Here is a 25,452-nt window from a genome sequence, read left to right as displayed (position 1 = left end):
TATATACCTTTTGTTAATGTAAAGACAGTAAGTTATTTAGAGCCCTACTATTTGGTTGGCATACTACCCATACTGAAGGTGCTGTTTGGTGGGTTAGTTATTTAATTAAGTAGCAGGTATAATGCATGATTGATTGCATTGCAGGCATAGTCGTTGGATAGTTAGTTAAGTAGTTAGTTAGATATTTGGTCATAGTTGTTCCATTAAGTAGCAGGTATAATGCATGGTTGATTGGATTACAGGCATAGTCATTGGTTAGCTAGCTAGTTAGATCATTGGTTGGTAGTTTGGTCTGAATTAGGGCATTCTAGTTAGTTGGTTTGTTATTTTGTTAGTTGGATTACAGGCGTACTAGTTAAGATAAGAAAACCTTTATTCGTCTCGCAATGGAGAAATTCTCAATTCACAGCAGTTATGAAAGGAAGATGTAGAGAACAAAATATTGGAGCTGCTGGAAAGGCCGCCACTCTCACGGCGCCATCTAGAAGTCAAAATCTTATCTCTCTATCTAATCTAATCTCTATCTTAGAAATTGTGGTTATTGGCTAGTTAGTTAGTTGAAGCAGCAGATAAAGCTGTGTTGAAAAAGAAAAATGCACCCAAGATGATGCACTGCACTGCGACCTACAGGACTGGAAAGAAATGATCACACTCTGCAGGTTAGGATTGTTGGGCCGAAGTGGAGGTGTGTGCTCCACCAACATACCTTTTGGCCAGTCGTGGTTTTTGTGTCACCCCCTCTTGCGGCATTGTGGATCATTTTGTTGACGAGCCTGGATTCTGGATGATCTCCACGGCATCATCTGGCATCGTGACAGGAAACGTCTCTTTCCAGAAGAAGCCTGATCAATGCGATGAGTGCCGAGGCTTTGACTAACGATTAGCCAATCAGCTCAGAGAAGCGCGACTAACTCTGCTGCCAAACTTTGCAGCATGCTTTCGCACAACGCCTTCCTGATTTAGCCCTTGAAAATCGACCGTATGTCCTCACGTGAAACCATATTCTGCCGGTAAAACCAGCCAGTCCAATTTGTTCTCTTTACCCGAGAGGAACAGGAACCAGCTTCCTGTATGTAGTAGATAGATGGATGGATAGATTATGTATGGATCTTACATACATGATGTAAACATACAGTACATCATTAAAAAAATTCTCCTATTATTTAACCATTATTGGTTGGTTGGTTATCACCACCTAATTTTGCAGAGGAGTTTTAAGGGCTGGGCAATGAGTCTGTAAACTGTATCATAATATAAATATTTCACATCTGTCGATATTGATAATTATTCTACATTTTTTGTTATCAAAATAAGGGATTGCAGAAAAAGGACTGCATTTAGGTGCAAATAAAGACAGTGGTCAATCAAGATGAAAATGTCTTGTTCTCCAAAATATGCTTTGTATTTTGTCAACAATTGTAATGAATATCTCTTCACATGAAGCATGCAAAACAGAATAAAAACATGTCCAACGCATTATTTAAAAATATGTGCAACATGCAAAGAATTGTGTGCAAATAGAGAAACCAGAATTACCACTTGGTTGTCAGTTATAGCCACAACACGAAACAAACCGCTTGCTAAGTCAGTCTTTTCTGGAGACGCGCATTGAGTTGTATCCATCCGTCCATCCATTTCCTGAACCGCTTGATCCTCACTAGGGTCGACCATCCATGCTCACATTCACACCTAGGGACAATTTAGAGTGTTCGATCAGCCTGCCATGCATGTTTTTGGAATGTGGGAGGAAACCGCAGTACCCAGAGAAAATCCACGATGGCACGCGGGGAACATGCAAACTGTACAGAGGGAGGCCGGAGCCATGATCGAACCCGCGGCCTCTGCATTGTGAGGTTGACGCGCTAACCACTTGATCACCGGGCCGCTGCGTTAAGTTGTATGTGAAATGTCAATCAAATTGCATTTGTAAAAATATCACACGAGCATTTGCAAAAAATAAATCTAACTTAAAGCATCCAAAATATTGCCAAACATTTGAAGAAGAAGAGACACAATGGCAAAACATGAAGTCACTAGCGTGTGTTCGGGCCTGGTTGCTTACATTTTTACCAAAAGCTTCCATATTTCACCCACAGGTACATATGCAATTATAAATATGGCTAAATAATTGTTTGAAAACACAGTGTGGGTTGTATGTTCTGTTTTTGTCCTCCAGATATTTTTCTATCAAACATATTATCAACATATTTTCTTTTGATGTATTTCAGGCGTCTCGTGCGATAGATATTGATTCATCGACCAACTCTCTGAGGTTGTGTGTTGTCTTATCTTTGGTGATGGGGGTGGATTAAAAGCAAGTCCCACTCAAGGAAGTTCTTTTCACTTTTCACAGTGCCAGTCAGAGACGATTGTTCTCAGTAGCTAATGCTGGACTTTATCCAGTTTTTGAGTGACAATAAAGACCGGCTGCACGGCTGTCTGACCAATGACAATGGAACATGTTATCAAAATTTATAACGAGACCTGCCCAATGTAATGTTCATCCGCATAAATCCAACAAATTGTTTTCTATTGAAAGTCCCCTTGACACCCAGCGATATGCTTCATCGTGACAGCGCGAGCGCTCGTTTCAACAGTGGCTTGAGATATGTCTGAACACCGTCAACCCAGGCGCTGACGTCTGTGGACAGGAGCCCAGTGTGCCCGTTACAAACGTGCAAATCGATTAGAGCTCTCCACGCTTGGCATCCTGGCGCTCAGCTCGTTTGTAACGCAAGCCCACTAACAATTTATTAGCGTATCCGTGCCATGGCGTACCCTTTTTTTTCCCTCAACTACGATAAACAGCAGTATCTGCCAAAGCATGTAAACGATCACTTAGAAGCCTGCACACAAAACGGAAAGCCGACCTCATCTTTGATGAAAGTAACATTTCTTCAAATAGCATGCACTTTCACAGACATGCCCTCCAACTGCGAATATAAACGCCTACCTTGAAAAGATTTCTCCCTCATCACCACCTGGGATTTATTCAAAAAAACATGATAGTCAACCATTTCAATTCTGAGCCCACTTGTTGCAAACCAAAGCAGCAGCAACTATCAAAATGTCATTCTCTTTCAGATGCCTACAGAAATATCGACGTATTTTTTAGTTTTCAACTACATTTTTACTAGATAGGAGAGATACCGATGCTCGTTCCTACCGACTGCTGTCAGGCTGCTGAATAAAAATAACAACAATAATAATAATAATTAAATGATGTGAAAGACAGTTGTAAATAGCACTGCGATTTATCCATTTTGTGTTTATATTGCACTTAATTGAACGGTGTTTGTTGTTTTTTTTTCTTCTTTCTACCTACATTCTTGCTGCTGGAGGCTGTAAATTTCCCCAGTGTGGGACAAATAAAGGATATCTTATCTTATGAATTTCAGCTGACTGGTAACATTTGTTTAATACTATTCTAAAAAGTCTAATCTGGAATTCAGCGCAAACCTGTATTGAAAATGCTAATTGTTGATGACCTCACGTTTTGGTTGCTGGCTAATGTTAAAGTATAAATAAATAAGTAAATAACGAATCACTGCCCATTTTGTAGTTTGCCTTCTTGTAAATGAATGAGGATATTTCTTGTTCCATGTTTTAATAAAGAAAAAAAATCCTGTAGCTCGATTGGCTGTTCGCTATGCTTTAGTTCACTGTTAGCCCCCTTTTCCACACTCCTTGCCAAGAGTTTTCCTTCTAATAGCATTTGCCCTGTTCAATGATTGATTAAAAGTAAAAAAAAAAAAAAAAACAGGTTCCCAGTATCAGTTTTTTTCTGTGCTTCAGTGAAATCACTCATCGTATGTCCCTGCCGTTGTAAAATACCAAATTCAACCCCAAATTTAAAGGCTAAAAATATGCCTCAAAATCACACAAATCTTTGTTGTTCAGACTACTTCGCTCTCTGAAGTCAGCACCTTACAAGGGAGCCTCAATATATCAACCACGGCTATTCGTCTTGCCTTTTCTTTTGATTCTTGTGTTACTGTTTTTTTTTTTTTTTTCTGAACTGACTCAAAAGTTGAGGTAGAGTCTAGTATTGTTTTGACAGAATTAGTTTTTACTCATGGTTAGCACAAACCTCACAGCTTGAAGGTTTGGGGTTTGAATCTCTGCTCCAACCTCTCTATGTGGAGTTTGCATGTTCTACGGGGCTTCTTCCCACATTCCCTAAAAATACATGTCAAGTTCATTGAACCCTCTAAATTGCCCACAGGTTTGAATGTGATCGTCACCATCTCAACTGCTGTACATGATGGACGGATAAACACATTTTGCTTATGTTAAAGTGTTCTCGACAGGCCATGACTACCAAAGTCTTCTGAGTTATTCCAACGCACGCAGGCTCCAATCATCCAAGGTGCGTCTGTTACCTGGATGATGTTTAATCAAGAGCCCATGAGCCTGATCTTGACACCGTAATTAGATGGAGGGCAAAGCTCACTGGACCAGTGATCCTCTGGTAATGGAGTGCAGAAATAGCCGGCTGCACACACCGGCGCACACGTTAGATAATCCTGGGTCCATACATACTGATTCTTAACATCAACCAATTTTTTAAAATATGAGAGACCGCACAACGAGGAGGGAAAAAAAATCAGCTCATATAAGTATGTTCTTACTGTATAGTGTGTGGCGAACACAGCACATCACATGCACAACTTGTCGCCACCGACAATCATCAGTCAAACCTGTTGCTCTATTTTGGCTCGACCGGCATCTGTGCACTCCACATCAGAACGGGCATTGTTTGGGGCCATGTTGTGCCCATTTGGGTGTTTCGGCACAGGGAGTTCCCTTGATCCTGAGTCATCTGACAATTTGGTAACAGAACGGGCGCTTTGTCATCTTCTTGCCGAGGCAAAGGACTAATTCAGTGTGTTTTTGAATTTGGTAGAGCTGTTATGCCTCAGTGGGCTTTGCCGCCCCCAGCGCATCTGCAAATTTGATTGTAAAAAGTCGAGTCAAATTTTAGGCTTCTCAAAAGCAGGTTTATTTTTGCTGCGTAGGTGGTCAAGAAGAAAAAAAATCACTCGTAAGACACCACAGGATAATCCCTCAGGATGATCTATGATTGGAAGGGGCGGGTGAAGGCTCGAATTCATCCCAATTACGGGATGGAGCACACTTTATGTCACAATTCCTCAGAGAAGGAAAAAGAGGAGACTGTTGCTCTTCTCCATCCTTGCAGTGATTTCCCTTATCAATGTAATTTCAAAGACTTTTTTGTCTGATGAAGCGCCCACGCTTATCAGCTAATTGCTGCATTAGTCCTATACAGTGTTCTGCACCCAAGCGGAAAATTTGGCTTACAGTATTTAGTGCTTGTTGCAGTTTGGATTTGACTATGCGGTGGGCGTCGCCCTCCATATGTCGGCGGATTACGATGAGGTATTTTTAACCTCGTTACGGGAAAAATGTGCCATGGATTGATGTTAGCACAGGAAGTCTGAAGCCGAAAAAAAACTGGTCAGGTTGTCTTTCCAGATCATCGTTGACAAAAGAAGACTAATCCCAGCGATTATAACTGCTTTGACTCCCAGTTCTCTGCAATATTACATTTCTACTTTCCCTGATGGCTCGCACACTTGTATAGACGGCTCAGTAGGAGCTTGCACAGGATGAAACACTGTCAAGGTCTTTTTGTTTTTTTGCAAAGGAATGACAGCCGTTATTGCTGTCCTTGCTTTGAAACGCTTGCACATTTGTTTCAGGTGGACTGAAGCCGTTAAACCTGCCTGGGCGGCCCTTCTTTCCCTACAAAGTCCTGCAGTGCAATGATCACTGTGAACCAAAGCTGCCTCTGTTGCCCAATTATATCTACAGTAGGCTGTCAGATAGTTGGCCAGCTTAAGAATGACAACGATACAACTGTGGCCACAAACGCACTTAGAGTAAAATGGTCTTCACTGTGGCTTTCAGTTGATCATATAATTCAAATTTGCCAATAGGCGCTTTGTTGTATGACTACTGCAATGTCAATCCATGCAATTAAATCAACCAACTATCGGTTTGTAAAATTCATTTTTCAATTATTTTCTTGATAAATCAGATAAAATATATAAACACATTTCCAGCCCTTTATTCAGGACATTGTTTCAAATTGAAAATGCACAAACATTCACTGATTGCGATTCAGTTACGGTTTTGGTCCATAACATATCCGAAAATATACAAACGTCTTGATAAGGCTTTCCCAAAATAGATGTAGAATTTTGCAAATGTTATATATTTTGATCAAACACAAGGATAATCAGCCTTCCCGGAGAACTAAAGAAATCTGGAAATATTTAATGGTGAGATGAAATTGTGAGGATTTGGACAATTTTAAGTTAATGTGCCAAAACTATTCATCGATAATTGATATAGCAGTCACCTCGTTAACTCTGCGTCCCGCATCCTAGACGCATAATTTTCCCGCGGGACGCAGAGTTCCAAATAATGTTCGTGTTTGTCACGCAAGGAAATTTCTCAGTCAAAACAACTAAAAAAATTACGGTACATCTTTTTTCAAGCAACGCAGTGTCACAATTCGATAATTGCCGCCATTGTTGTTTTGATCTCGCGTTAAGTCATCTCGCGTGACAAGATTTCCGTTCTCGCAAGATGAGATTGGCTAGATCGGCCTTCAACCTTGCGGAAAGCAGACGATTACCAAGTTGTGTAACGTTAAAGCAAGTGTTGCGAACAAGTGTTGCGAAAGTTTATTGCGGAGATATCACAGAGGAAGCAGCTAAAGTTGGATAGTTTTTTGCGATAATAAGATGACTTTGAGAACGTCTTGCATCATTGGAAGCAGAGTAAAGAAAGGAGAATTTATGAACTCAAAAGACTGAATCATGGGATGAAATAAGCAAATCTATTTCTCAGCAAATCTTGTACACCTGAATTAATTAAAATTTTGCAGCATTTGTTTATAAGAAATAAAAAAAAATTATAAAGGTATATTGTTGTTGGTTGTGTGAGTATCATATACAATTGAATAAGTAGACCATTTCAGAATTCGAAATTTGGGACTCTAAATGTATAATGGGACTCATACTTTTCTGATCAGCGAGTCCCTGGGACTGTCAGCGAATCCCTGGGACTGTACAATTATCACTGATATAGTTGTCCATTAATTGTTACACCTCAAAAGCTTTGTCACCAACCTAATTTACATTCTCTACAATTTGCATTAATACCCCAAATTCGACTCAAATACTTGATAGAAGTCCTGTTTTTAGTCCAAAGGAACCTGTTTCGGTGGTTCTAATGTTAATTCCTATAAAGACATAGGTCATTCGTAAAGTGGATGTCAACAGCAGCCAGAAAATAGTCAATAAAATTGGAAGGCTAAAAGTCAAATACAAAAGTGGAATGTACAGTAATGACAACTGTATTAACCGCCATACAGTACTCCGTTTCACCATGTTATATTTAGGGATAAAATCGGCATTCAAACGTTTTTTTTGTTTCAATGTGGGAAAAAAATGCAAAGGTTCAAAGGGGTATGAATGTATGGGTGAGCCACCCTACAGTGTGTATCGCGTAGCAGCACTTCAGCCAGCAGCATCATCTCATAACATCCACATATTAAACATTGGGACCTAAATGGACACAATTTCATGGTTCGATCACGTGGTGGAAGCCGATCACAACTCATTTTCATGAGTACATCAAAGTAGGAAAATGTAGTTTTTTAGCACAGCTGCATGAATTTGATCAACTGCTTCAATAGTTCGCCCTACGCTTGCACAACACCGCGATTTGTCTTCCAGACAATAAAAAATGGTGCCCCCGCCTTTTCTTGAAGCCAATCACTTTGCCCACTCTCCTTTTGAGTGTGCGTGTGCGTAGTGGTCTCGTCGCAGGGCAAGGGAGTGAATAGCCTCTCCCGGCCAGTGGTGGTTTGACGGACACTTTAATAAGAAGCCAGGCTGAGAGGTTAATTGAACAGGCGAGTTAACGAGTAAAGGGAGGCATAGCGACCTGGTGTTCTGCGGTAGGAGGAGCTTAACGGCCTGATGGAAGATCAGAGGCGTGCGCTCACTTCATAACCGTATGTTTAAATGGCTTCCTCCATTTGAATTGCGAGAGGAGAGGCCGCAGTGAATGGAATGACATTGTTTTCACTGAGGAGGGTTCAAATCTGACTCATTCCAACTTGTGACATGTTGACATCATGCACTGTCCAATGAGCTTAATTGCAAAATCTGCAACCAGCATGTTTTTGTTTTTGTTTTTTTAATTCACACCAATGGACATTGTACTGCTTTTTCGGGTGTGTGGGCCTTGGCCACCCGGGCGCGAAATTGTACAGACGTACATGGAGGCAGTGGGCAGAACTCAGCTTCTGTAATAATAGTTGTTCTTCACCGAGGTAAAAGAAAATGTTTTTCTGTCTGTCTACATGTGTTGCTCCACTGTTTGTATTCAAATATCCATTGCTCAAAGGGTTATGACACAGAAACGCCAATGCTATTTGAGAGCCTCTCAATGCCAACTAGACTTAAAGGAATAGTTGTGTTGTTTTAAATAAACTACTCAGAATTATTTTCATTTTGTGTTTCGTTTGGAGTACACTTCAACTGTGAGTGGCAAAAACCAGATTGAAGCCTCATTGGTTTTTTAAGAAGAAGAATTGTTTACTGTCTGCCAAACTGTGACTTGTTTTGAAGGGAGTTCAATACGTTGCCATTATAAAGTGCTTGTATCTTACATTTTTGCTCACATGCCGTAGTCAAAAACTCGTATATCATGTCGCTCTTGTCTCATGACAACTCCTTGTATAATATTATTGTTTTTCTCAAACTTCTATTTTAACCCATTTTCCTATGGGTGCAGATACAGGTCATTTACAAGATGGTCTGTGCGTTACGCGTATAGCTAGCGGCAGTCCTCCATTTTTATTTTCTTGTAATTTATTTTCTTCAATGTTATTTTACTGTATTTCATTTTATTCAATTTCATTTTATCCACTCGACTTTAAACAGTCTATTTTGAATGTAAAAGCTGCATACGCGCATTAAAAACAGCAGCTGGGCTCCCCTCAGCAAATAAAGGTAAACGGATCAGGAAGTGGATTTGGCCTGCGGGCCTACATGAGGGCTCCTGCGCCTGCGGACCTTTGTGGTCGTACTGCAGGCCCCTCTAACTTAAACACTGACTTCCTGCTTGCACTTTTTTGTGTGTGGTTTCTCCTCAAGTATTCACAAACCATTTGAGATGTTTTACTCTGAGAACCTCTGCAGCTGCACTTGGAAAATAGCCCACTGTAAATCCATCCAACATCCATCGACTGTAGTAGTTTGTGGTCGTGGGGGGACTGAATTTCATCGAGCAAACCAGCCCAATTTGGTGGTGGAATGAATGAATGGATGGTCGGTATAACTTGTTGTCAATCTAAAGTACAAGTCATCAGTTTTTTTGCTTGCCTCCCTCCCCCCAGTGTCTTGTCAAACATGCCCACCAAGTCCTGTGTCCTGCCATTCCTGTTTGCTGACTATTTTCCTTGAGGGCTGGGAAGGGTGTTTTATTTCTGAGGAAAGCATTCAGCACTCAGGGATGAACCTGGCCTGTGTATTGAGCTAGCAAGCTATGTGGACAGCGATGAGACATGGAGACTCTTGACATTAATCTAGAGTCCCTTAGCCAATCAGGATACAGAACATAATGGACTTAAAAAATGGCACGAAAAAAACCCCTGTGAAACAGCGAAGTGATGAAAGACGAACTATTATAGCAAGGGATTATTGTAATTTTATCAAAGACTAATGATATGTTGGGTTATTCTGTAAGGAGGCAATAATGTACCTTATTAAAGTTAAGTCTCAAAGCCTTATGCACTCATCTCCCGTCTTATGTTTTTCCACAGTGTTGTTGCACGAAGAGGTGGCCCAGCTTCAGGAGGAGGTGCACCTCCTGCGGCAAATGAAGGACATGCTGGGCAAAGACCTGCAGGAGGAGTCACAGACAGGAGGAACCGCAGGTCTGCTCTCCGCAGCCGAGCTCCACGTACAGCTGGGTGACAAGGAGCAGGAGCTGGACCGCGCAAAGGAGGCCTTACAAGGTGAAATCCCCTATTTCTAGTCAAGCTTTCTGTTTGTGTTTTGCAAGGTGATGGTTATCATGAGTAACTTGACGGGAGGAGTGATGGCATTAATGTTATGACACATACTGACTGAGCAGTCATTGACTGTGGATATTTTTAGTTATATTTATTTCTATTGTGCAGGTTGGTGTCAATCACTCCCTCTGACAAATAGAAAAGTTATTTTGAAGAAAAACAAAAAAGCAAAAGCAAAAAAAGCTGTTTAATGGCAATCCCCATTGATATTTCCTATTCCACTGAGCAAAACAAGAGAATTACATCACATGTATTTAAATCGCCCAACCAACTGACTAAAAGAAAGGCTCTGCTATCTTAATGCAAACGTACACTATTTACATACCAACAATCGCATTAATAGCTGCAGTATTGCAAGCCTTTCAGCAAGGAACACAATCGGTGAAGCAACACATGTAAACAATACCCGCAGGCATATGTTCTTTATCCTCTGCGGTGAAAAAAGACTAACATCATCGCAGCTTAATGAGTCACTGAGAATGGTGGCAGTGTGAATAAAGAGAAATTATTCCTGGTTTGTCAGTATGACTGTTTTGTACTGCCCCCAGTGGCCAAAGCGCACATAACTTAAGGAGCAGCAAATTTAATTGAAACATTCCACATCAGGATGCACAACGTGTTTAATTATTTTTCATTCTACTTAATTATAGTCTTACCCTGTGCTTTTATAAAATACAATATCATAGAGTGCCATTTTGCTTGGTAAAAACACACTACAAAAATGTTTTTGAAGGGGGGGGGTTTCAAATGGATCCATAGCATTTGCATTCATTCTAAAGGGGAAAGATGATTTGAAATACAGTAGGAATGTTTTACGTAACGAAGGTTGGCCACAGAACAAATTAAATTCAGATCTCAAGGCAGCACTGTACAGTATATACATTCATTCATTCATTCATCTTCCGAGCCGCTTGATCCTCACTAGGGTCGCGGGGGTGCTGGAACCCATCCCAGCCGTCCTCGGGCAGTAGGCGGGGGACACCCTGAATCGGTTGCCAGCCAATCGCAGGGCACACAGAAACGAACAACCATTCGCACTCACACTCACACCTAGGGACAATTTAGAGTGTTCAATCAGCCTGCCACGCATGTTTTTGGAATGTGGGAGGAAACCGGAGCACCCGGAGAAAACCCACGCAGGCCCGGGGAGAACATGCAAACTCCACACAGGGAGGCCGTAGCTGGAATCGAACCCACGACCTCTGTACTGTGAAGCCGACGTGCTAACCACTTGACTACCGGGCCGCCCTACAGTATATACATTTTTAGAAAATTAAAGAAGAATAAATTTGCTTTGTTTCTTCCGGTCTGTGCTGCACAAATCGTGAACCAGAGACTCTAAGCAAAAGTACATCAATATATGCTCCTATTCAGTGCAAAACATAGGACCAAGCTGGGGCACGACATAAAAAAAAACTCTGCTGTTTTTTGGAATGTTTTTCTTTCTGTGGAATGTTTCTATTAGTGTTGTGTTCCGCTTGTGCCTATGCTTGACTGAGCATCCATCTATTTTGACTGGATGGATGATTTTTAGTATTCAGTATATATTTATTCAGTTCAATTGTGTGCAGTGGTCTTTACTGTGAAGATGTGCTACAAGAAGGGATATTTGCTTTTTACTTTCAATTAATTTGGTTTGTTGTTGTTAGACAAAGACATCTTTGAAATATGAATGCAGTATTGATACAGCACCAATATTGCACCAATTACCCTGTATTGTTTTCTAAGGCGATGCATTATGCAACACCGCAGTTGCTGCCTGCTTTTAGCAGAGTTTTGATTTTGTTAGGCAACAGTGTTGATGTCACTCTCGACGATGAGCCGTCAGAGATGTTGTATAATAATCACTAAACAGGTTTGGAATGCGGAGTGTCAAATATGAATGGGACGCGAGCGTTGACAGCAGGAATGCCGGACGGCCGGCGAGTGCGCGACACGTGCAGTGAAGGTGGTTTCCATGTCAGAGAATTGCGAGGGGAAATGCGAGTTTCATGTCTGAGTGCTCATTTACTGAATCTTCTCAGATGTTCACCTCTCAGTTACCGCTGCAGGAGCAGCTTGTTTACAGTGCCCCCTTGTGGCTCTCAGCTGAAGGTACTGAGGTAAACCCTGGACTGTTTGAGCAGCCACATCGAGACAAGCAGCACTTGACACTCACATCCACACTCATCAACAGGTTTCAGTGAACCGAACATGCACACGTGAAGGAGATTCAAACCGAGAACCTCATAAATTGGGTTGGACACTAGCCTACAAACCTGCTTCCCACAATAGTTTTGTAGTACTGTCTACTGTACATAAATGTTTTCATTGTCTGAAGTGTTCATAGATATGAACGAGAGTATTAATGCGTGTTTGGTATATGTCCTGCGATTGGCTGATGACCAGTCTAGGGTGTATCTTAAGTTTATTGACATTTAAAAATTGTCCAATGGAGTGAGTGGAAGATGCTTTCCCGCGTCTTTCGCTGGGATAGGCTCCAGCTCACCTATCATTCTAAAGAAGAGAAGTGCTATAGAAAATGGCGGAATAGAAGCATAAATGTTCCAACAATAATGTACCTGTTTGACATACCAATGTCCTGATCTGATCAAGTGATCAGAAATTGGGGTCGATCGCATGATTTTCATCTGGTGAAAAAATTGTTTTTCTTATTTTTCCAAACATTTAAAGGTCACAACAATCCAAATGGACAAATGGAATAGCAGTTTGTTTTTTTTAAGTACTGATGCAGTCACACACCCACAGACACTTCTCCCCCGCGGTGCACAGCTCTCCTGCAGGCAGAAAAAGAGCGGTGGGTTTTGTCCTTATAGCTTGTTTGGAGGGAGAAGCAGACAGAAAGATGCTCCTAAGAAGCTTCCTCGCAAAATGGCATCATCAAAGAGCTTAGAGAGTCGAGACAGTGCGATACACAGGTTAGCAATTGTGACTCTTCCAATCAACATAACTTCCGTTCGAAAAGTAAATTATTTGGTGACAAGCAAGCTTGTTCTCCACTGGTTGCATTTAACAAAGTCATGAATCAATGGTGTCATTTCGAGATAAGAGAAGTCACACGTACCCAACAACTAAATGACTCGGACTCGTCATTTTGGGCCGCACAAGCCCATAAATGTCTAAAATATCAGTCGGAATAATTTTAGCGGAGACTAATGATGTGCTGGGTGATTCTGTACCACTCCAGCCCCAAAGGAGGCCATAATATGCCTTATTAAAGTTTAGTTTCAAAGGTCACCTGAGATGAGTGAATACATGAAAATGTATTGTTTACCATTTCCGAATCTTCCATGGTAATGCTTATATGGACTATCCAAACAAATTGGTGCCAGTTGCGTTGCCAGTCAATTTCTTGAAAATCCATTTTACAAAGCGTCCTGCACATGAATATGTCATGCGTTTAACATTCAATTATGGTAGTGTAAATGTCATTCGCTCGAGTGCCTGTATTTGTTATTTTAAGTGTTTCAGTATTAAAAAAAAGCAAAACTAACAAGATAGAACAAATTCTGAGTTTAACCAATGCACAGTGAAACGTTGAAAAATTGGATCATCAAATTACTTGCTTAAAAAAGAGGAAAAATATGTTTTGAAAATTTAAAGTAAGGCAAAATATATACGTTTGAATTAATTTTGAAGTTACTGTATTACAAATAGCAATCCGTACTGATTTGGTGAAATGCTCCCTGCAATACACACACACATATACACACATACCTACACACACACGCACAAGGCATTCAGCAGATACTTAAAACCAAAGACTCAGACTCTGACTTGGGCTCCAAAAAATAGTGATCGGGACATCCCTAGTTTGATATTGAGATAATTATGTCAAGTAATCTGAATGATGCCATTACTTTGGTTTTTAATCAAATTTATGCTTGGAGAAAATCTTTCAATGCAACCTTAATGCCTGCCTATGTCACTTCAATTAATTCCATTAAACCTAATGAGATCCATTTTGAGGGCTGTATCCCCCCCAAAAAACTACGGTTGCTTTAACGGTAATAATGCTCACATTTGATTTGAGAGCTTTTCGTTTTACAACAAGTTTATTCGTGTGCATGCGGTTCAGTTACCGATCACATAACTGATAATAACTCCTTGAACGTTGCAGCCATGAAAGCTGACCGTAAACGTCTAAAAGGGGAGAAGGGCGACTTGGTGAGTCAGATGCAGCAGCTATACACGACACTGGAGAGCCGAGAGGACCAGCTCCGAGAATTCATACGCAACTACGATCAGCACAGAAAGGTATCTCTTTGCTTGACCGAAAAATGCAATTTCTGGAGAAATTGTGTGAGAATGAAAAGAAAATGGAATCAAATGGAATGGTATTGAATGAAATGGACTCATATGGAATGATCATCAATTATATTGAATTGAAATTTTACAATATGATTGTGACTAACGTGGCATGATATTGAATGGTATGGAATGATATGCATTGATTTGGGTGAAAATTCTGGATTTATATTGAATGAGTTTGATTCCGCTCCAGCCTTCCGGTGTGGAGTTTGCATGTTCTCCACATGTTCCGTGGGTCTGCGTGGGTTTTCTCCAGGTATTCCGGTTTCCTCCCACGTTCCAAAAACATGCATGGCAGGTTGATTGGGCACTCCAACTTCTCCCTAGGTGTGAGTGTGAGCGAATGGTTGTCTGTGTGCGCTCTGCGATTGGCTGGCAACCAGTGCAGGGTGTGGTCCCCCGCCAACTGCTCGAAGACAGCTGGGATAGACTCCAGCACGTCCCGTGACCATTGTGAGGATAAGTGAGTCAGAAAATGGATGGATGGATGGAAATTTGTACCAGTTTAGCCACCTCACCTCGCTTAGGAAAAGCTGCAGCCCGCCATCAGATCTTCACAGCATGCATCCGACGCTTTTGTTGTTGCAGGAGAGCGAGGATGCAGTGAAGTTGCTGGCCAAGGAGAAGGACGTGCTGGAGAGAGAGAAGTGGGACCTGAGGCGACAGACCAAAGAGGCCACGGAGCAGGCCAACATCCTGCGCTCTCAGCTGGACATGAAGGAGAACAGGATCAAGGAGCTGGAGGCTGAGCTCACCATGGTGAGAGAACTCGGCTAACGCTCATTTTACATGCATTCTGTGGCTCTTGTTTCTAAGCACAAATACAAGAGTTGTATCAAGAATTCGGACAAGTATGAGCTAGGTTATCGAAGTTAACTAAAACTAACTAAAATAAAAAGCAAACTAATTTTTGTTCATCAAATAAAATGAAAATCCTTTTAAAAAAACGTTAAGTTTTTCAGCTTTCAGTGTGAATATAAGCGTTATTCGTTTTGATATTGCTGTGCATCTGTATGGAAGAAGGAAAGTCAAACAGTTGTTTGAGGATTGTGGTTTACATTACTACATAACAGAATACAATTTTAAGAAAAAAATAAAAGTGAATAAAAATTAACAATCGTGCTGTAAACCTCAATTAAAACTACCTGAATTTAAAAAAACAAGCCTTCAATGAAATAAAAACTAAATATAATGAAAAATCCAAAAGTATTTTAATCCTTGTCTGTTTTGTGTGATAATGATAATCATTTTATATTATTTCATTTATTTTTTTGTTATTTTATATTTTGTATTTAGATTTTATATATTGTTACATGTATATTGTGTTATATTATTTTTCATCCACCAGGGAGAGTTAGTTCTGTGTCAGTTGAGTATTCATTTAATTGTTTAATTTTTCAAAATCAGATTTAATTTTACCATTATTTTCTTATTTTTATTTGATTGTGTTTGATTTTGTTTGTGACATAGCGCTTGAATTTGGCCACAAGTTGATTTATTGATGTATTTATTTTTAAATAAATGTCATTGTTTTTATTCGACATCGTCCCTATGCAATGTTTCTCATCTAGGACAGTCAGATTATTATCAAAAACACAGAAGTGACGATCCAGCGTTCATTCGCATCTTTGCGTTTCTTCTACCTTTGACCAGGCCAAGCAGTCTCTCGCCACGCTGACGAAAGACGTTCCAAAGCGCCACTCGTTAGCCTCCACCACCAACGCCGGCGCCACCGAGCCCGTGGTCAACGGCAGTCAGGAGTGGGTGATGCATGCCGACCTGCCGCTGACCGCCGCCATCCGGCAAAGCCAGCAGACCCTCTACCACGGACAGAACGCCGACAGACAAGGTACGGTATAGTGTGTCCATCACTCAACAGACACTTCATTTGGTCTCATGTTCAAGATCAGAGGTGGGAAATGTGGTCACACTTAATTAGTACAGATACTCGTTTAAAAAAAAGGGACTGGTAAAAGGAGCAGTTCTGAATCAACTTCTGTACTCAAATTAGAAAAAAAGAAAAGAAAGAAAAGAGATTACCAAAACAACACGCTCCCGTATGAAAAAAAATAACAGACCTAGTGTGACAGTGTGTCGAAAGTACAGATAGATATTTTCGAATATGGGGACTACAGGTCAAAAGTCACCAGAAAAATGGTACATTTACCTGACAAATTTCATTAAGTTGGGGGGGAAAATAATTTTGATCTCTTTACTTCCCACCACTGTCAAAGATGCTGCATGTGTAACCTAATGAAATGGCCTTTGCAGTGTCTCTTGGTGGTACTAATAATGGGTTTCCTTGAGGTTTCTCAAACTAACAGTGGGATTATTTCAATCTTGGAACCATGTGTGTGTGTGTTCGTGCGTGCGTGTGTGTTTTTGTGGCATCCAACCACTCCTAGCTGTGGTCAGGATCAGCCCCTGCCACTCGCGCCAGCCGTCTGTTATCTCTGACGCCTCGGCCGCCGACGGGGACCGCTCGTCCACGCCCAGCGACATCAACTCCCCCCGTCATCGGACACACTCCCTCTGCAATGTAAGAACTGCCCGCAAATTGAGTGTGCGAGTGCATATGTGTGTGTGTTGTGATGTGGGGGGTTAGCTTGCCTTCTTGGTGGTGGCGGTGGTCTGTTTTCATTCTAACTATTCACTTACAAACCACTTCTGACTCAAAATGCCCAAGAAAGCCTAATTGCAAAAAACAATGTCAATGCAATTAGAATGTGCGTCAATTATTTGCGGAGTACTTTTTTTTTTTCATTTTTATCAGAGATGCATTTTTTTTTTTTTTTGCTGATTTAGAATCTGCCCTATTTTGTTCTCTAGCTAATCGGGTTTAAATAATAATACAGTCAAACCTCGGTTTTCGAATGTCTCAGTTCTCATCCAACCTCAAAAATTTTGAGGTTTTTATGCCTCGGATGACGAACAAATTTTGGTTCTCAAACAAACTGAGCGCACTTGAATGCAGCATTTTACTCCTCTTGCTATCCTTACACGAGGAAGTGATGCTTCCTCGTGTTGCTTACCATTGTGAGCAGACGTGTTCAGTAAACATTTTTATTTTAAAAAAGAGCGTTTAGGTTTTTGAACAATTTCGGTTTTCAAATAGCCTTCTGGAACGGATTATGGACGAAAACCGAGGTTTGACTGTACTGTATAATAATAATAATAAATGTAATATATAGTAATTTGTTTCATAAAATTTAGCAAACAACAAAAAAAGTGTTAGTTTTAGCAACAGGTGCAGTATTCTATATATATATATATATATATATATATATATATATATATATATATATATATATATATATATGCAGTATTCCCCACTAACTTAGGCACCTTCTGTCTTCGCTTTAGTCCATGGAGGACCTGGAGGAGCAGAAGCGTAAGAAGAAGAAGGAGAAGATGACGCTAGGCTCCCTTTCGCGCGTCTTTGCCCGAGGAAAACAGCGCAAGTCCCTGGACCCGGGCCTGTTTGATGGTACAGCCACACCCGACTATTACATAGAGGAGGATGCCGACTGGTGATACTGCGTGAGCGTGTGTGTGCGTGTGAGATGGGCTTGTTTAGATGGGAAGCATCAAACAAAATTTAAAACAATGCAGAAAAGAGACCCACCAAATGTATAGTATATTACACCCTTCAGATTGTATGTATGTAAATGATATATATATATTTATAGATGTACATGTATGCATATGTACAGTATATATGTTTACATGCATATAAATATATACATGGGGTAATTATCATGAGTATTTGTAGACATGCTGTACTATCTTGTCTTGATGTTCTTATATATTTTTTTCAAAAACTGGAGACTTGAAGGACTGCTGTTCATGTGCCGTTCGTGTGTAAATAGGAAGAATTTGTGTTTATACTGTTTTTTTTTTTACTTTACCACGCTTTACAGCAGAATTTTATCTAACAGTCAATTTCACTTTTGAGTGGTCGTGGTGAGTGGGGAAACGGGCACGTGCTTCATTTGGATGCCCCAAAATGGTTATTTCTGCAATTGTGTTGTCATATCATATCGCAAAGTGAGCCGCACTGATGGGATTTAAAAGAGAATCGATAAATTACTGACCATAACTAATGTGACTCTCATCCTGTGACAATGCCATATTTCCTCAAATAGTGGCCTTAGCTCAGCATGACCCATCTCACCTCCAGTATATAAACCTTTTCCTCTCAAGAAAACAGCTATACTTCATGATGCCAATGGCAAATGACAATTTTAAATAATACAGTTTGTGAAAATAGACAGTATTAGTGTATCTACTATAACATTTTTATTTTATGGATTTGAATGAAGGATCAATATTTGTCTATGGTGGTGGGAAAAGGTAAAATATCTTAAATTAAATATGATTATGTAATCTGTTTTGTTTAAATACACTGAAAACAAATGGTGTGTGGAATTCACTCAATTTTAGTTTGACAAGTGGTTGCATTTGAAAGGTCTGTTCATAATAGGTGCTTGTCCTGTGAAAAACACCTATGTCCAATTTTTATTTTAATTTTTTTTACATGAAAGGGGTGTCTGCGTTTCATACACTGCATGAACGTTAACTTTTTTTAAAAATTACAAACAGAACAACGACGATATTCAAAAGTACCTGCATAATATTATTAAATATCAATAAAATGCCCTGTGTGAATAAGTCTGCTCTTATAAATATATATTTTTAAAATAGTTCTAATTTTGGTGAGGGACACATTTTATTCTATAGAATGACAATAAATTTCATTTCCAAAAAATGTATTTTTTTCCTGCAATGTCTCTAATAAATGCCACTGTTTGAGGAAGTACGGTAATTTAGTGTAGTCTCGCATCTGCTTGCTTCATTTCTTTCCTGAGAGCTGTCTAACATGAATGAATGTGTGAGAAAACATCTGCATTGCATTGTTGTTTTTTCATTCATTCATTCATTCATTGCCATACATCCATTCATCAAGGTTGCTTCATACCAAGATACTTGCATTTTAAATGCAAGGTCCCTTGCTTTGCTCGTGTTGCTTTGTTATCCTGTTGGTGTAAAACTCTCCGACCATGTCTCTCTTTGATGCTTTGTAATTTAGGCACCATGGAATAAAAGATTAAATCTATGGAAGTATTTTATTTAAAAAGAAAATACACAATTAAAATATTTATCTGATGCAGATAGAGGGTTTTTTTGGACATGAAATCTTATTTTCTAAAATAAAACTACAGCACATGTTCCACAGAGTAAGTGTTGTTTCTTATGTGTCGTTTCCCTCTCTTCTATTTTAAACCATTTCTCACGCCTTCAGCGGATATGAAAAGTCTACACACCCTGTTCAAATGCCATGTTTTTATGATAGAAATAAAACATTTTCCACCATGATAGTGACCTTTACCATTCTGCTGTTTATTAAAATAATAATAATATTGTTCTGCTCTTTCATCCTTGTCATAAGATTTTTGAACAGTGGTGTTTAGACTTCTTAAAGACACTGTAGGTGTTTCTTTCTAGGGATTATTCATGTCACACACGCCGTCTCACCTTTTGTTGTTGTTTTTTTAAGTGACACTGGACTGTGTACATGAGGATGAATCAGGCGAATGTTTCATCCTTGCATGTCAGTTCAGTATAGTGTCAACGGTTCATTTAGGAATAATCCCCTTAGTAACGTACTAATACTGTACATCGCTCTAGTGGACTCATCTTAATAATTAGTTACTGAAGAGTTGCAGAGTTACTAAAATAATGTCATATACTGTAGTGCTATATCTGTATGAGTTGTTTCCTAAATCAGATGAGTTGTTGGACCCATTTATCTCTGTTATAGATATGCATGCCCAGAACTATGCTGCTGTATGGTCATAGACGATGTAGCCCCATCTAGTGGTCGTACAATTTTAAGCCAAGACAACAAATGAATCAAGGAGACAGTTTGTTCCTTTTTTAAGGCTATTTTTGCAACACGTTGTTATTCTTGTTTGTTCATACAGTTTTCTTTTAATTTATAAATAGTTTTGTATCTTCTGATTTAATTATTTTGATGAATTATTTTATCTTTACAAAGATACGGATTTTATAGTTTTATTTATAGATAGCTGGTAGGAGTTGCATACCCATTTAATTAAAATCTCATTACAATGTATATTTAATATTTTATTTTTAAAATATTTTGTAGCTTACCTTTTGAAAAGAAAAATATTCAATATTTTTAATTGTGGGTTGGGTTTTTTTGTGTTCAAAGATTTACAATTGCTTCTGGTGTTTCATTTTGGGTATTACCATACAGAAAAAATGTGGGCGAAAAATTATTTAATTAAAATAATCAACACAAAACGCCAAACCACGAAAATGGGGCGGTCGCATTTTTAAATGTATTTCAAATATGCCTTATTTTCGCCAAGTGTCGATTATTTTAATTTGATCATTTTTCGCCGAAACCATGAACGCTTCTGGGGTTTAAGTGCAACTGTATAACTGCTTTAACATCATTATATTCGTATCTGCATCCACCTTCATCATTTCTTTTGCCTCGAAACCAATAAGTGGTTAGTTAGACACACACATTTTTAAAGTAGTGGGGTTTTTTTCATGCTATTAGCCTCAGGCTCGTTAAGAAATGAAATCCCTTCAGTCATTTTTATGATGTCCTTATCCTTCTAACTCTTGATGCCTGACCCCGCGTGCATGCCGACACCGTAACTCCGACCGACCACAGACTACAACAGTCTCGTGTCCGACGGCGAAGAGCAACTGGATCGCCTCCAGCAGGCAACGCTCACCCGGACCACATGCATGTCTCTGTGGAAGGCGGGTGCTGTCCAAGCCTGGCTGGAGGTGGTCATGGGAATACCTTCGTCCACGCGGGCCTCTTGTGAACATGTCAAGAGTGGCAAGGTAAGCGGATACTACAGAGCGTGCCGTGCTTTCAGTGCTTTTTTCATTAGATAAAAATGACGGCTCTCCACATTTTAGGTTCTTCTTGGTCTGACTGATGAGGATTTAGAGGTGGGACTTGGCATTAGCAACCCGATCCATCGCAGGAAACTAAGACTGGCCATCGAGGACTACAGGAGAGCTGAAGGGGACCAAGGGTGAGCAACACCAATTGTTAATTGTTGAAAGGGAAATGAAATTTTCTGAACAACAATATGTTCTATGCGGCCCCACTAGTCGATATACGCTATTCTGATTAATATTGTATCTGTGGAATATGAATTAAAACAGCAAAACCCAACCATTTTTATCCAGCTCGGGGGCAGCCATTTTGTCACAATACATCTCTATTGATATAGCGCTTTCACAACAGCTGCAGCTGTAATAAAGTGTATAACAGAACATTTAACATAAAATAACAAAAATATTCAACAGAACACATCCAATAAAATGTCATCGAGCGAAGGTGACACGACCAAACCCAGAAAACTGGTGAATAGGGATTGGATGTTATCTGAGCCCTGAACAACTGTGATGTAATTTTCAGTCGACAGCAAGTGGTAAAATGGCCTCCCCGTGAGTGCGGATCTTGCTGCATATTCATATCCCACAAACTCATTATTTATCATACTGCCGTGTTTAGGCTTTTTCTGTATGTGTAAAATGGAGGCTAGAAGAGGGTTTGACATGAAATAATCGGCAAAGAACAGGCTGAGCTGAAATATTTCCTGTTTTCATTCTTTTAAATTAACAATGTGTCAAACAAAATAGCGTGCCCAAATCCAGTGCTCTGCACAGGAATTACAACCAGAATAAACAGGAAGTAAAATGTGTACCTTGGCTCTATAAAGGTTGCGTAACACAATTGGTCTGCATTTCTTCATCATTACAGTTTATCCGAAGCATCTGACATGGACCATCACTGGGTGGCGACATCGTGGCTGAGCGACGTAGGCCTGCCGCAGTATTCGCAAACTTTCCACGCTCACTTGGTGGATGGCCGGGTACTAAGTTCTCTGGGCCGTAGAGACCTGCAAAGATACCTCAACGTGGACGACCATTCTCATCAGACCAGTCTGCTGCTTTCGGTGCAGCTCCTGCAAATGCTGGGCTTCCACAAGGAGGTCCGACCAGATCAGGCCTTCGTTTGACGTAAACGGGCGTCTGCCTAACCTCACTCTGTGCTCTTGCAGGCCCTGCAGGCAAGAAGGGCAAAATGTCAGCAGCAAGACCGGGACCCCATTGTTTGGACCTGTCACAGAGTCATGAAGTGGGTCACGGACATTGATCTTAAGGTGAGTGGAGGACCATGACGGCGGCAATCTACCCAGGACAGAAGATACACAATATATGGTGTTACCTTGACATACAAGTGAACCTTTTGAGGAGTTTGTCAAGTTGTGAGTCGGTTTTATTGCTGTGAGTTTTTAATGCTAGGCTCCTACAATTGTTGTCGTTACTTCCGGCTTGAGTGGGAGGGAGGGGGTGCAACAGGATAAATTGAACTTGCAAGTCAAAGTACTACTGATAAATCTTTTTTTTAGGAGTTTGCTGCCAATCTTCAGGGTAAAGGCGTCAACGGTGCCGTGCTGGTTTTGGATCCGGCTTTTGACGCCGACGCCATGGCGAGAGCGTTGGAGATCCCCGTTGACAAACATGAGCTCCATCGGCATCTCCGCCAAGAGATGAAAGCGCTCGCCACCGCTAGCAGGTGAACATCATGCGTAGAGGGAAGCAAACTGTAATATGACTCAAATTAAATAAAACTGCTCACGGTTTTAAAGCGCCGGAACAGTATGGTGGGTGTATGAGTAATTAACACAACTGCCTTTCAGTTGAGAGGTCCCGAGTTTGAATCTTACCTGTGGCTCTTCCTTGTGTGAAGTTTTCACGTTGTCCCAGTACTTACGTGGGTTTTCTCCAAGTACTCTGCCTTACTCTCACATTTCAAGTGTGTTCGGTTTATTGAGAATTAAATGACCGTAGGTGTGACTATAATTTGTCTGCGTGTGCCCTGCGATTGGCTGGCAACCAAAAATACCAATACCAAGTCTAGCCCGCCCCGGGGAGATTCATGCCGGACCTCACGCCAGTCTTGCGCTGGGCACGAAAATAAAGCCCAAAGTCTCACACGCATGATGCTGGTTTGACATTTTGGTTGTTCTCCTACAATATGCACATTTATGCCCTACCTTTCTCGCCAAAGTTCTGCTGAGATAGGCACTTTGTTTTCTATACCCCCGCAATAACGGTTTTCCACTTTGGAGTTTCCACTAAACACCTTTAAAATGGTCTGCGTTCACAGCAACGAGGAGCAGGAAGGCAAGGTGGACGTTTCGTCTACGCCGGTGGCTGTCAACCGCTTTGCTGAGGGAAGGGTGCCGATGAGGAGATCCAGCAAGGTAGCATAAATTTCTACATACTCTAATTCAGGATGTGTACCCAATCTTTTTTTTTTAATATTGGAAGTCATGCAAGGATAATGAAGTTGTTTGATGGCCTTCAATGTATTGTGTTTGTCAGTGTGCGCCTAATAAAATGGGAGTGTAGAGATCACTGGCTGTCATCATTCAAACATTTCATGTCCTGCGTATTTCCAGAGTCCGCTGAGGGTTCGCGCACAGAGCCGCTCAACAGAAGCGGGTCTTGGGCCGGGACCTCGGACCTCGCGCAGCCTCGTGTATGGTTACAAGAGCGTCGAGATCACCAATGTGTGATGGAACAGTTTAGGACACTTAAAACAGCACTTCACTGGATTGTTAGTTGATCTGCAACAACTTTCTCTCATCACTGGGCATCGAATGGAAAACTGACTTGTCATTGTCTTGTTTGTGATAACCCAGCCATCAAGACTGAAATTGAACAATCAAGTAAAACTTTTAGCAGCCTATTTCTGATTTTTGCCGCATTGCTATGTGACAACAGAGCTAGTTTACATAACCACCTCATCTGCGTTTCTTTGCTGACCACCTAGGCTGGGAAAAGATCCTGAGCCACTTTCAAGCCATTTCACTATTTGAAACGCATGCCCCTGCTATTATGTCCCATTGCATGAGACAGGACCGCTCTCTCAAAATTGGCTGATTTTAGCAAGACACGAAAATGCATAATATTCCTCTAATTGTAAGAATAACCAGTGAGAATAAAATGACTAATGTACAGATAATGTAAAAATCAATACAGATGACCGTAAAGACTGTATATTTCTTGACATTTTGAAGAAATCACACTAATGACAAGACTATTTCATCAATAAATTCAGGGTTGACCCACTGTTGCCTTATCTCATACTGGTTCCTGATATTTATTCCTGATTAAACATGTTTGTTGTGTTATGTCATTTCCTTTTTTTCAACTTTTGTAGAGAATTGAAAAACTTAAAAATAAAGAAAATCTTACAAGGTGCTTAAAAATCATCAGTCATTTGTATTATATTCTTTATAAATGTTTTATTGTATACCTTTTTTTCATTCGATTTAATAATAGCAAAGTTTGGACATGTTTTTATTAAATGAAGTGTGCTCAAACATTTGGCTGCTTCTGTAGTTCTCGTCTTTGCCTACCATGCATGTTAGTTTCATTGAAAACAATAAATGTGCAACACGTATTGTTTTGATTCACTGCTGACCAATCTAGGGTTTTTCGTCCTGCTTCCCACACCAAATTCTGCTTGGACAGATGTTGAACACCTACCATGAAGGTTCTGCACAATAACAAATTAAAACTAAAATAAAAGCTAATTTTGTACCATCAGTGTGATTTGTTGTATGTCTACTGTATATAAATTGAGTACTCTGGAGTGTTTTCTCCATGCCTTGCCAAAAGTCTGTTGGAAAATTGCATTGAACATCATAGAGGTCAATTGAATAAAATTAACTACCACACTTTTTTTTCTACTGACTGCGTTATCTTTAGAAAAGGAGGCAAAAAATATGACTACTATATGCTGTTTTATGTTAAAACACACAATTCAGGTGGTTCAAAGAGTAAAAAAAAACAGGTTCGGCCACCTCTTTGTGGGCGTCTCCATGCATGTTTTTGAAGCGAGACGTGTTCTTACCTGCATAGAGACGCCAAACACAAACAGGAATTTGCTC

At 40.3% G+C, this 25,452-nt stretch overlaps 1 protein-coding gene across 4 annotated transcripts in view; it reads left to right on the top strand.

The window, feature by feature from the left end:
• kaznb (kazrin, periplakin interacting protein b) overlaps positions 1 to 25,239 on the top strand; it is a 107,603-nt gene extending 82,364 nt beyond the window's left edge. For all 4 annotated transcript variants that reach the window (XM_052075681.1, XM_052075683.1, XM_052075684.1 and 1 more), the window contains 13 exons: positions 9,866 to 10,060; positions 14,238 to 14,374; positions 15,017 to 15,187; positions 16,082 to 16,277; positions 16,834 to 16,967; positions 17,792 to 17,915; positions 21,138 to 21,316; positions 21,395 to 21,513; positions 22,248 to 22,479; positions 22,549 to 22,650; positions 22,900 to 23,066; positions 23,661 to 23,757; positions 23,956 to 25,239. In XM_052075681.1, coding sequence (XP_051931641.1) covers positions 9,866 to 10,060; positions 14,238 to 14,374; positions 15,017 to 15,187; positions 16,082 to 16,277; positions 16,834 to 16,967; positions 17,792 to 17,915; positions 21,138 to 21,316; positions 21,395 to 21,513; positions 22,248 to 22,479; positions 22,549 to 22,650; positions 22,900 to 23,066; positions 23,661 to 23,757; positions 23,956 to 24,072 — 1,970 coding nt within the window. In that variant the 3' untranslated portion in view covers positions 24,073 to 25,239. The remainder of the gene's footprint in view (positions 1 to 9,865; positions 10,061 to 14,237; positions 14,375 to 15,016; positions 15,188 to 16,081; positions 16,278 to 16,833; positions 16,968 to 17,791; positions 17,916 to 21,137; positions 21,317 to 21,394; positions 21,514 to 22,247; positions 22,480 to 22,548; positions 22,651 to 22,899; positions 23,067 to 23,660; positions 23,758 to 23,955) is intronic.
• The last annotated feature ends 213 nt before the right edge of the window (positions 25,240 to 25,452 follow it).

Source organism: Hippocampus zosterae, chromosome 9 (genome assembly GCF_025434085.1).
Source record: "Hippocampus zosterae strain Florida chromosome 9, ASM2543408v3, whole genome shotgun sequence".
NCBI lineage: Eukaryota > Metazoa > Chordata > Actinopteri > Syngnathiformes > Syngnathidae > Hippocampus > Hippocampus zosterae.
This window is presented reverse-complemented; position numbering and strand designations above follow the sequence as displayed.